This window comes from Galleria mellonella, unplaced genomic scaffold, assembly GCF_026898425.1.
Source record: "Galleria mellonella isolate WM207_F2 unplaced genomic scaffold, CSIRO_AGI_GalMel_v1 utg117, whole genome shotgun sequence".
Lineage (NCBI taxonomy): Eukaryota > Metazoa > Arthropoda > Insecta > Lepidoptera > Pyralidae > Galleria > Galleria mellonella.
The window spans coordinates 1,796,023-1,809,308 of NW_026441980.1; the positions used below are offsets into that span (position 1 = coordinate 1,796,023).

General features: G+C 33.5%; 1 protein-coding gene across 3 annotated transcripts in view; it reads right to left on the reverse strand.

Moving 5' to 3' along the window:
* Nucleotides 1–13,286, reverse strand: part of LOC113523102 (glutamate receptor-interacting protein 2) — a 465,085-nt gene that overhangs the window by 44,619 nt on the left and 407,180 nt on the right. For all 3 annotated transcript variants that reach the window (XM_052894828.1, XM_052894823.1, XM_052894836.1), the window contains one exon: nt 1,243–1,452. In XM_052894828.1, the coding sequence (XP_052750788.1) occupies nt 1,243–1,452 (210 nt within the window). The remainder of the gene's footprint in view (nt 1–1,242; nt 1,453–13,286) is intronic.

Here is a 13,286-nt window from a genome sequence, read left to right on the forward strand (position 1 = left end):
GCGTACTTATTTTGCAAACGCATTCTATTTAAAATAAAAATAATATTTTTTCAAGCTTTATAATACTGATTTGGATTGTCCACAAAACTTTATAATTTGAAGGGGGTTTGACACGTGTCATTCTATCTGAGTCGAATTATACTGGGAACTATCGATAAAGGGGAATTTTGGTGACACATTTATTAAAGCTTCGTCATACTATTCTGACTTTCTTTTATTGTTCAATGGAAACCAGAACTTTATACTTGAAACTAAACACGTAAAAAAAAGGTAATGAATATGTTCTAGAAAAAATGATTAACCCTTCTTTGCATGTTTTTATTTTATTGGTGAAATAAATCAAGATGATATAATTCATGTTCAAAATTTAAGGAAAAATGGATAAAAAAATAAATTTGACAGCTATGTTTTTTTTTTTGCAATAGACAATAAAAAGGTATCCCGACTCGATCAACTTAAAGTGAACTTGTTTATTTTATATAATTTTTGAGCATTTGAAGTTATAATGGTAATTTCTACCATTATGCAAAAAAGGGTTCAATCATTCGTTGCTTAAATAAAATGTGGGTGTCGTAAGAGGCGACTAAAGAATTTAATCATCGAAGGTTATATCATTATTCTATCAGCTGTTAATTGTTCAGTGGTGAACATAGGCTTCTCTATTTGGGGTTGTTATCAGTAATTGCCACGCTTGGCAGGTTCGTAGCCAATGGAGGATGATAGATTGGGAAAAACAGGTAGGGTATATTGTTAGCAATGGATCGATACTCCAATTATTTAACAATTTCTCCCCTGTCCACGGAAAATAGTTAAACCGTCGCTTATGGGGGGAAAAGGGATTGTTAGCAATGGAGTTTGACAGCCCCATTGCTAGCAATATGCGTTATAATGTCGACCTCCAAGTGATTCCCCCTAAAAAAACCATCGTGAACAATTCTTGTTGAATTCGTCACGATGGGCTAACTGACCTACTTCATCCTCACCTATCATCCTTCACTGGTGCCTCGCCAATAGTGCGGGTGGGGTTGCCATTCCATTACCATCCATTAAAAAAAACCGTCGCTTATGCAACGTGATCATCACATGTGTGATATCATAGGCTTTTTATATTTCATTTCATTGCAATATCCTAACCTTTAAATTGAAACAATAGCTACTTGAATACAGTTGCTTCCCAAGTGCAAAAGAGGTCTCTAAACATACAATTTTTACACAAAGTTTGACCTGTAAAAATAAACTTACCATAATTAGGCATATAATATTCGACCTCCAAAGAAGCCCTTTCCTCGACATTGTCCAGTAGCCTGAGGACCTCATCATTTGTGAGACGAGCTGTGGATATTCCGTTCACGCTGCAAATCCTGTCACCAGGTGCTAGTCGATCGGATTCGTGGGCCACGGAGTCCTTTGTAAATCCTACAATCGAAGGTACGATGCCAGGTTCCGACCGACCTGTGGACAAAGGAAATTTGCAAATTTTAAATATTGATACTGTTGATTGAACGGCCAGTCTGAATCTAAGAATCGTGACGCTGTTTAGTGAACTCTAAAAGTATAGGTCATGGACGTATGATTCCGCGAACAATCTATGAAATGTTTAAAAAAGATACCTCGTTTATAGATGAAGCACATGTCGCAGTATATTCGAATAATAAACACATTTGCAGTTTTTTTATGTGAAATAAAAGGTCAAATGAGTTGACAGTGGACCTGATGAAGTGGTAATCATCGCCTATAAATAGGAACAACACCACAGACATTATAAAATGCTTTATAATGTCCATAGTACCCTTTATAATGCATAATATGTGCATTATCTCCAGAGGGAGACTTTGTACAAAAGTCGATTGTTTGGGTACCTCTGTCCCATTCATGTTTCAACCGTGAAGCAGTTGTGTTTGCATGGCTGTGTTTCGGTTTGAAGGGTGGGACATGGCGTGCATTTACAGGGTACAGAGGAATAACACCTGAGTCCTCAGGAATGGCAACGCGTGGGGGGTATCATGGGCGAAACAGTATACTCTGTTATGTCCATGGTACTGCTCATGTCTGTAGGCGACGGTTACCACTTTCCATCAGGTGGGCCGTCAGCTTGTTTGCCATTCTAAGTTGCTAGAAAAAAAAAATGTACTTATAATATAGTATGTGTATTTAATGTAATAAATCATCTCTTCTAACAAATTATATATTTGTTAAAAGAGATGATTTATTCTAAATTAGATCTGGGAGTTACGTGTGCGTTTGATTTATAGTCGACTTATTCCCAACAATATATATTTATCAACCTATCGTTCAGTTAGTAAGGCACCTTATTATTTTCATATCTTCGAATTTTGTATAACATCACTTTTTTATTCATTGTGAATTGGTTAGATTATTTTTGGATCGTTCTTCGGTTTTATTGCCAAGAAACTTTTGTATTTAGTGGAAGTCTTGAGATAGTAAAAATAATTTTGTTAGTGAAAATACTTTCGTACATAACTTTTATTTATTGTTATTTAATATACTTTCAAGTAGTTAGAAGATTTTAAAATTTCAATAATATATATATATGTGTATGAAAGAGGATGCTGAGTAACTGACTGACTAACACATATGTCAACGCACAGCTGAAACCGCTGAATCTAGAATCTTGAAATTTTGCAGGTAAGTTTTTTATATTGTGTAGATGAACAATAAGAAAGTATTTTTGAAAATACAATCCATAAGGAGATAAAACCTCCAAAATCCACGCGTATAAAATCGCAGCCAAAAGCTAGATACAGTATAAAATATAAAACTGTACAAAACAATGTTATTTACTTAACATCATTTACTGCATCCATATACATACATACATACATATACATATCTGTCACGCCTCTCTCCCATTAGGGTAGGCAGAAACAATGGAACGCCAAATACTTCGATTCAAACAAACCTCTTTCTCTTCTTCCATATTCATCAATCTTTTCATACACGCTCGCCGGTTACGGGTACTTTTAATTTGGCCCTTCTTCAGCACGTCGCCTATTTGGTCAACATATCATAGTTTATATCATACTAGTTCCATAACTCTTAGATTATCATTGTGAGTTATTATTACTTTATTAAAATATAATTCCATCTTATTTATTTTTTGTACTCTAGCATTATTGTACTTCTTCTATATTGTTCAATAACATTTGAAATGGAAAGATAATATTAGAACGAGAATCACAACCTCAGTGTTCTTACATTACAATCAGAATACAAAACACGTCTGTGAGTAGGTCCTCGGCTGCAGCTAACTGCAGTTGCTGAGCCAATCAACCGGGGTGATTGTACTAGTGTCTTGAATTTAAAGACGACGGTGTTAATAGTTAGTTTGTCTAATTGCCATACTGTGGCTTTTTGCTTTGTCTTCGCCACTTCTGTTACCCTGGTAGTTTATGTCGGAGAAGTTTCGAAATCTCAAAGGGAAAATTCTATTTGTCTCTGACTCAATTCTATTTCAGTTGATTTTTATAAAAAAAACTAAATTCTATATTAAAAAACTAAAACGTATATATAAAAGAATAAATTTAAAGAAGTTTATTCTCAAACTATGAAAAGTTATTTTTGTCATCAGTTACATACAAGTTGAACTCTAGAAGTATGCCGAAACTATGAGATAGCAGTGATAATTTTTTTTTTATGGGTAATAATGGGATAGTTACCCCACCCGTGCTATTAGTATACACCGGCAGGGCACCAGTGAAGAATGATAGATGAAGATGAAGCAGGTCAGTTAGCCCATTATGACGGAATTCGTTACAACAAGAATTTTTCACGATGATTTCCAGGGGGAACCACGTGGTGGTCGACTTAATATGTCCATATTGCTAGCAATGGGGTTGTCAAACTCCATTGCTAACAATTCCTTTCCCTCTAGTCTGTGTTAGTAGACGATTCCCTAGTCGTACATATCACTTCACAGGAGTTCTGAGTACGAAATTAACAGGCTATAATATATACTACCAGGGGGGAAGGAACTGCTAGTAACAGAGTCAATCAGGTCGACTTCCCACGGTTTCACCTGGAAACAGTCTTGGTTAATTCTTGTAAAATTCTTCACGATGGGCTAACCGATTTTCTTTCATCTCTCACTGGTGTCCCATCAGCATACCATATAGGTAGGTGCTGTTACCATTCCATTATCACCAATTAAAAAATAAAAACACCAGCGGACTTATCACAAACATTTAAACATTTCACAGATTTAGGTCACGTGACTAAATTATGGCTTGTTTTAACTATGCTTTTAAATGCCAATTTATAAAGCAACTCAATTAAATTTGTAAAATTGTTAGCTGTCTAAGCACATATAACAATTTTACAGGAAACGAGAAATATTACGTAGCGGGAAAACAATCGGATATACTTAATGACTTTCACACGTCTATGGAGCCCTATAAACTGGGTCCGTACCAAGCAAAACAACATAAAACTAGATTGAAAACTATAAGGGTGTGTCATCATATCTCATCCTACTACAAAGTCGTGTTTGACTTTGAAGTGTTGAAGTACAGGCTGGCCGGCGCTAACAATGCTATAAACTATAGGATTGGGAGTTACTGTCTTGTTGAGAGCGGAAAGCGAGTCTTAATAATCTTTAATAATATTATAAATATGAAAGTGAGTTTGTTACGTTTTCACACCGTAACGACTCAACCGATCGTCATAAAATTTATCACACGCGTAGCACTTGGCATCAAGGATATAGAATATATTTTATCCTGGTTAAACAATATGTCCCTTTTTCATGGACACATTTCACGACTTTCGTCAGCATAGCTGGTAACACTATATTTTTTTTATACAACTTAGAATGGCAAACAAGATGACGGCCCACCTGATGGAAAGTGGTAACCGTCGCCTATAGACATGAGCAGTACCATGGACATAACAGAGTATACCGTTTCGCCCATGATACTCCCCATGCATTGCCATTCCTGAGGACTCAGGTGTTATTCCTCTGTACCTAGTAAATTCATGCATATCCCAACCTTCAAACCGATACACAGCCATGCAAATACAATTTGAGACGTTTCCATTTAATATGACATGGAATATAAAATACGTGGAAAAACCGTGGACCAATATTTTTCTTTGCAGATAACTCAATCGTGACAAAATATACTTAATTTAATGTTTTTTAAAATTATATATTGCGTTCACAACATGGCTGCAAATAATATTGACAGCAGTAATAATGAAATTAATTTTTCGTGATGATAACGCTAGTCGCTGTCAGTCAGATCTTAATAAAAGTATCGAAATAGCGCGTCATATGAAACGGTACTTCGCCCTGGCAGCAATTTACTCTATTGGAAGGAGGCTTTATCTAATTTTTTTATTCACACTCATTGAGTTGTGTATAATTAATGATCACACTTTTAGAATATTATTTATTTATTTAGCTCTTTATTGCACCAGAAACATATAAATATACAATGATAATTGAACAATTCTAGTGAACTACAGTACCATAAAATACAGATTAATATCAAAGCAATCTCTTATAGACAACCTTTTATTATTTTTTATTGATATATTTGATTTTCTTATTTTATTTATCTATTCATGTTTACCAACAATTATTTGTTATTTATTTTACTAATATATTATTTATTTTATTCGTAAAATGGCTTTAATTGTACCTACTGAAAGCACTAATAATGATATTAACTTGTGACGACAACGCTTCCCGCTGTCAGTCAGGCCAAAGTGGGATCTTCATAAAAGTATCGAAATGGCTCGTAAATATGAAACGGTACTTCACTCAAGCGGTCATTTACTGGATTAGTGTTAGGCTGTAAACAGTAATTTGCTTTTCAGCGATAGTGTCAAAGGGCACTTATGTCGGAAATGGGATTTAATAAATAAAATTGAGTGGTGCTCGTCTTATTTTATAACTTGAAAGTGTTTTGACGATTTTAATGGTGTAGCAGTTTAACGCACTAGCTTGCCTTTAGTAGTGGGTTCGGTTCCAGCACATTACAGATATTTGCATCGATGAGTATGTCTTTTTGTATCGATAAATTTTATTTTACAACACAGGGGACAAACGAGCATGCAGCTCACCTGATGGTAAGTGACTACCGTCGCCCATGATCACCCACAACACCAACGGCATTGCAGGTGTACTGCCGGCCTTTTAAAAGGGAATATGCTCTTTTCTTGAAGGTTATGTTGTCGTATCGGTTCGGAAATACTGCTGCTGGAAGTTGATTCCAGTATGTATTTGTTCTATTTTCAGTATGTATGCATTTACAAAGGAATACCAGTCCTATTGCTAGCAATAGACCCTGTCAGGTCAACCTCCATGTGACCCCCCCAGGGAAGTCATTGTGGAAAATTTCAAGAATCACAGCGAGCTAACTGATCTGCCTTTTCATTCTCACCTATCATCACTCAGTGGTACCCCGCCAGCTTATATCGTTAGTGCAGGCGGCACTACCATTCCATTATCATCCATTAAAAAAGGGCACAGTTAATGTATTACATTCCTCTAACATATAAGATCATTGAACCATAGATGCATAAGCAATAGCTGAGTTTCTTGTCAGTTCTTCTAATCTCGAAATTTTCTCATTCCGAACTGACGGTAGATTTGACATATCATGTGAGTCTGGAATAGACTTACGTGAATAAAGATATTTTGAATTTGAATTTGATATAAAAATATGTGCACAAGAAAATATTCTTTATCGTGATAAATCAATTTCCAAAGTTCACTATTATAACTATGGTTTATGGTTATTTCTAGTTTCAGATTTTCATCCAATATCTCAGCAACACCAGTTGTGGTGTTGCCGAATTTCATCTGAACGCAATCTTAGGGTTCGTGATGAGGGTAAGACAAGTGTTTTTGCTCAGATTTCTAATCTAATTGTCTTTATAAGGGATTCCCGATGTCCTGGTCTTTGTTAATCAAAGTGAAATATTGGGAAACTGTGTTGTGTACAAAGTGATTTAATAGCATAACTTGGCAATCCTTACCAATATTATAAATGTGAAAGTGAGTTTGTTTGTTACCTCACAACATCTTGACGCTATAACAAATTATTACGATTTTGGTATACACGTACTATATTCAAATTAAATTTCAAAATATCTTTATTCATGTAGGTCTATTCCAGACTCTTATGATGTGTCAAATCTACCGTCAGTTCGGAATGATTTCGAGATGAGAGGAATTGACAAGAAACTCAGCTCGTATTCTTTTCAAATAAATTTTATATTTGTTTACAATAATACAGATTTATTTTAAAATTCAAATTTGGAAGAATAGAGTGACCACCAGCATATGTTGTTGTAAAAGCAAATATAGGATGGAGAAAGATATAGATTTATTTTATCTCATTACCATCATATCAGTCATTAACTGTCCACTGCTGAAGATAAACCATCTTCGTCAGATGGGCTTTGGTAATAGTTGCTACGCTTGGTAGGCAGGTTAGCAACTGCAGTTACGATTTGGTGATGTTTTAAGAAAGGCGCTGCTGCTCATCCTCCGAGTACTAAATTTCTTTAGTTACTTACGCCACCCACGGGAAAGCAACTTTTATCTCAGTCAGTAAATATATCACGATAACGCGGAAAAAGTAGCGGGTATAAGCTAGTAATACTGAAAGCAAAGCGGTTTACGATTTGCTGCACGAATTAAAATAAAACTAAGAAAATTGTATCCGTTTAAACACAAGAGAAGTCGAGTAACAAACTATCTTTACAGTTTTTTTTTTATAGCTGAAGCTAATGATCACCTGCTTATTAACATGAACAGCATCATGCACATCACAGAACATATTGTAAAATACTACGACTCCTCGTGTGTTGTCATTCTTGAAAACTATGAAGTTATACCTCTGGATCCCATAATTTCATAGCCATATTTATTTCTTTATTTATTTATTCTTTAATGCACAATAAAACTTTGTATAAGTGGCGAGCTTAATGCTATATGGCATTCTCTATCAGTGACGGTACCATAAATCCGGAATGGTGTGATGGGGTTACGAGGAGGAGATCGTGAGATGATCAAAGATTATGGGAATAGGAGTCTTTGAAGAATTGAAATCTGACTTTCAAATAAATGGAAGAGGAAGGATTATTGATGAAAGATAACAGTGTGAAAAGAAATACGTAGGTCTTTGCGGTTAGGAATGGTGAACCATTTGAGTTATGAGCGGACTATATTTATTTACTTATTCATTAGTACAAATATGTGTACATGGCGGACTTAATGCTAAAAGCATTCTCTCCCAGTCAACCATAGGGAAGTGTCAGAATACTCGAATGCGGTACTACTAATTATTGATATACATACATACTAAAATTACATTATATAAACGAATAAATATATATGAATAACAAATATACTTACACATATATGATATATACTATATTATACACGAATTTGGGAATAATATAAAGCACTTATTGCTCGGATAAAGATAAAATGTGAGCGTGAACGCTTTTTTTGAAAGACGGTTTAGTCGGTAGTCTCTTAATGGCATCGGGAAGCGCGTTCCAGAGTCGTGAAGAATGTAGGAGAAAAGAGTTTGAAACGTAACCAGTACGGTGAGAGGGAAAAGATAATTGGAGAGTATATTCCAACTCATCAAGCCGAAACACAGCCATGGAAGTTGCTTTACGGCTGGGACAAAGGCACTTTACTTACAAAGTCTCTCGTAGATAAACTTTCCTATTTATAATTAAAATGATAATTGAAAGTAGATTTCTATGAGATTTTAATTATTACGAATAAGACGTTTAATTTCTATCATTACTAATGCAGAAAACATTAAACTTTTGCAACAATATCCCCGGCACTGGATTATATTATACGACTCGGCGTCACATTTGATCTTTACTATCCCGTTAAAATCGTCCATTACCGTATATCGAATCTGATGTAGTAGCTATTTGGACGTGTTTCAAACAGTTAAGGCATTCGGCAGAGTCGTTCAGACCGCAAACACTACGTTGCAGCAAATAAAACGGCTTATATGCTGTTATGTGGCTTGTATTAGCATATGCTATAAATTTGAGTTGCGTAAGTTCACTGGCTATCTTTTGGTTGGTTTGATTTTTAGGATTCATTTTGATCGTGTAGTAAGATTTATATTTAATAAAAAAAAAAATAAACGTTTAATGCCATACCCTGACTGTGAAAGAAATAAAAATAAAGGGGAAAGAAACTTTAGACCTTTTGACCTTACTAAAATAAAGAAAATAAATTAATAAACAAAAAAAGTAAGAAACCATCGTATTGATTTTATTCATACAAAATGTAAATTAAATAAAAAAAATGATCAATATCACTTTAATCAAAATTGGATGAGTACTTTAGACACTATGGTAGAATAAATAGTAAATACAAACATATGTACATATAAATATATGCTAACATTGTTATTAACTTATGTTTTAGTGCAATAAAGAATATATATATATATATAACAATATATATATATATAAACAATAACAATCACCAGTTGTTTGTTTGGACACCTCTGTCCCATTCGTGTTTCTAACGTGAAGTAGTTGTGTTTGCATGGCTGTGTTTTAGTTTGAAGGGTGGAATATGGCAGTGAATTTACAGGGTGCAGCGGAATAACACCCGACTCTTGAGGAATGGCAACGCATGGGGGGTATCATGGGCAAAACAGTATACTCTGTTATTTCCATGTTACTGCTCATGTCTATAGGCGACGGTTACCACTTTCCATCAGGTGGGCCATCAGCTTGTTTGCCATTCTAAGTTGTATAAAAAAAAAATCGTAATAATATTATTTGTCAACTTTCCATTATTTACTAACATTTTTTTTTGATGGTTGAAAATGGTATTTTAACCCATATATTAATGGTAATCCCGCCTGCGCTAACGGGATACGCTGGGCACCAGTGAAGAGTGATAGATGAAAATGAAAACAGACCAGTCAGCCCATCATGATGCATTCATTAGGAATTATCCATGATAGTTTCCAGGGAGAACCGCGAGGAGGTCGACCTGCTTGGGTATATTGCTAGCAATCGGATTCTAAGTCTCCATTACTAACAATCCCTTTCCCCCTATTTACTAACATTATGAATGTGGAAAGGAGTTTGTTTGTGACCTATTAGCACCTTATATGTTTAACCAATCCCTTTGAATTTTGGTATACTGGTACTACATAGGATGAGGAAGAGCATAGGCTTTCTATCTCAGTTACGTAAACGAAGCCACGGGTAAAACCTATATGGCTACTATATCAAATTTCCTAGAAACATTTTGTAAGTTCTACTTACATCAATCCATCTGAAAGACAATGTAGTTCGAATATATATGTATGAGAACATTACTAGTGACTTAAAACTGCAAAGTGTCCCATTGCCAGTATCGAGGGTAAGCCATGTTTAATTCATAGGATTTCAAGCGACAGTCCTAACTTGTGATCTGCGTTTACAATGTGAGTGAATATATGTAAAACGTTTTATGCAACGAGCACTTACATGCGTCATACTCATTCGTGAAAATGTAACATTTAAAAGATACCTAACTATTTTAGCACTATATTCAGTACTTACGTACGTACTGTTTTGGCGCTATATTCACTGTAATGTATTATAATTTAATTTGCGTATTTTGTTCATAATAGATAATGACACTTCTTTTATGATTGGAATTACGAATATAAATGTGACAAATGAACTTATACTGCTGTATTCACTGAATTGATATTTTCAATATATATATATTTATATATAAACCGACTGGACAAATATCTAAATATAATAGATATAGTATAGGGAGACTTTATATATAAGTCATTTGCTCGGATACTTCTGTCCCATAGGTGTTTTTGCCGTATAAATATACTTATAACTATATATATATATATATATATATATATATATATATATATATATATATATATATATATATATATATATATATATATATATATATATAGTTGTAAGTATATTTATTGGAAATATTCCATCATTTGTATAGACTTTGCATTATTTTTAAATAACAAAAATTAGCAATAATTAGTGTCTCACAAAACACAATTCCACAAAAAAAAAAAACTTTAATTGTAGCAAAACCAGTTACTTTGATTTAAACACCAAACTGCTGAATTAATTTTGATAAATTTCTATTGGACCAAACTGTAAGCATACCCCTTCAGGTATAAAAAAAAAAATCCAAATTGGTTTACAACTGGTGGAGTTGTGAGGTTGCAAATACAAAACAGAATTGAGAATCTCCTTTTTTGAAGTCGGTTAAAAAATAAAGAATTATAATTTTTCATTAATTATCATTTTTCAATTTACTTTTTTTTTAATTCTCATAGATTATAACTACAACATTAAACTTGAACGCATAAAAACTTATAACGTCCGAACTTTGACCTGGTTCTTAATAAAATATGCATAGATTTTTTAACTAACTTCGGTCGAGTCGTTACGAAACTTCGCGGTTAACAAAAATGCAGAATTCGTTTAAAACTTCTGACTGAAAGATATGCATTTTTTTCAGCGACTATTATGCAGTTTTTATATGTATTGCATCATCTTAATATAATTATCAGATGTTTCATGTATTTATGTAAACATATGACTGATTGATTGATTCCTGTTGTACATTACTTTTACCTAATGGCAACGCATGGGGGTATCATGGGCGAAACAGTATACTCTGTTATGTCCGTGGTACTGCTCATGTCTATAGGCGTCGGTTACCACTTTATCTTTAGTAAAGTTAAATTTAAGCAGTTTTAAAGATTATTTTTTTTATGTTTCTACTGCCCATTCAAAAAGCAATTTCAGTTTAACGGACAAAAGTCTCAGCTGTTGATTTAAAAAGTTGAATTCTATAAATTATTAATTTGTATGGTTAAAACCACTAAGCAAAGCTAGATCATAAAATAACTGTCAGACAGACATGCAAATATAACAACTTTTACATAATGGGGGGACGGGATTGTTAGTAATGGAACTAGAGTCCCCATAGCTAACAATATACCTTATAAGGTCGACTTCCACGCGGTACCTCCATGATTACATTTTACTTATTTATGAGTTTATTATATGTAGTACAGATATCCATATTAACTACTCCCAGATAATTTATAAATCTAAATATAGAAAGTTATTATATACAGCCATATTACGGAAAGCGCCTACGTTTATATTAGGCATGTCTCTCTCCAAAAGTTCATAAAGGTTGCCTGGAAGAGATCGCTCTTAATGATAAGATCGCCCATTATTTTCTTAGTGTAATATTTTCTTGTAATTATTTACATTTATAATAAGTTTACTGTTGTAAGCTTATGGAGGAAATTATAAATAGTATCTATCTATTTATCTATATCGATTCACTGTTTAAAGTTTGTTGTAAAATGTATTTTGTGTCAATGCCTTAACTTGTAATTTACTCTGGGCAGTAAAAAAAAAATAAAGAGAATTTTCAATTTGAACTTCTAAATATATTTGTATATCATACCTAGTGAATAGATATGGTAGTCACAAAACACTATACTGTTAAATAATAAATAAAATTTACAAAGACAATTTATTTTCGAAATCCAGTCATATTCTGAGTCCATTCTAATCATTATACGATATAAAATTAAAATAAAATTGAATAAAAATATATAAAGTATAAAGTATAAATGAAGAATAATTAAATGTTAATTAACAAATTGGAACGAAATTAATTTAATAAACAGTTTGTTGGTACAAAAGATTTCACGCTCTTTGTTTGTCACGTCACATAAATTGCCATACGTAAAAAAGGGAAATAAGACGAAAGTCAACAGCGAAATTTTTTTTTCTGCCTTTGGCAGTAATTTAATCTTTATACATTACGGAAATTGTTATTTTATTGATAAAAAAATTACGAAATAAGATATTGACGTTGAATATTAATAAATTGCTCAAGTCAAAAGAATGAATTTCAAAACGCGAATGACATAATCAGACCATCCCATGTGTTTGACAGCTGTGTAGCGATTTTCGTATGTCAGTGTCAACTAACGTCAATCAAAATTACGTTGATGTTCCACCATGTGTGAATTTGTGTTGCAGTTCTTGAATTTTGAATTTACTTTGTGTCAGAAAGGAAGCAAAATTCCAAGAAACTGTTTGTTAAATTTGAATATGTTTAAGGTTTGTTTTTCTCGTATGGTGTACATTTACTGGGCCTAGACTTTGAAATATCTCCTAACATAGTTTATGACCGCCATCTTAATTTTATACTGTCATCATGTTGCCTAATAATTAAAGCGAATATAATG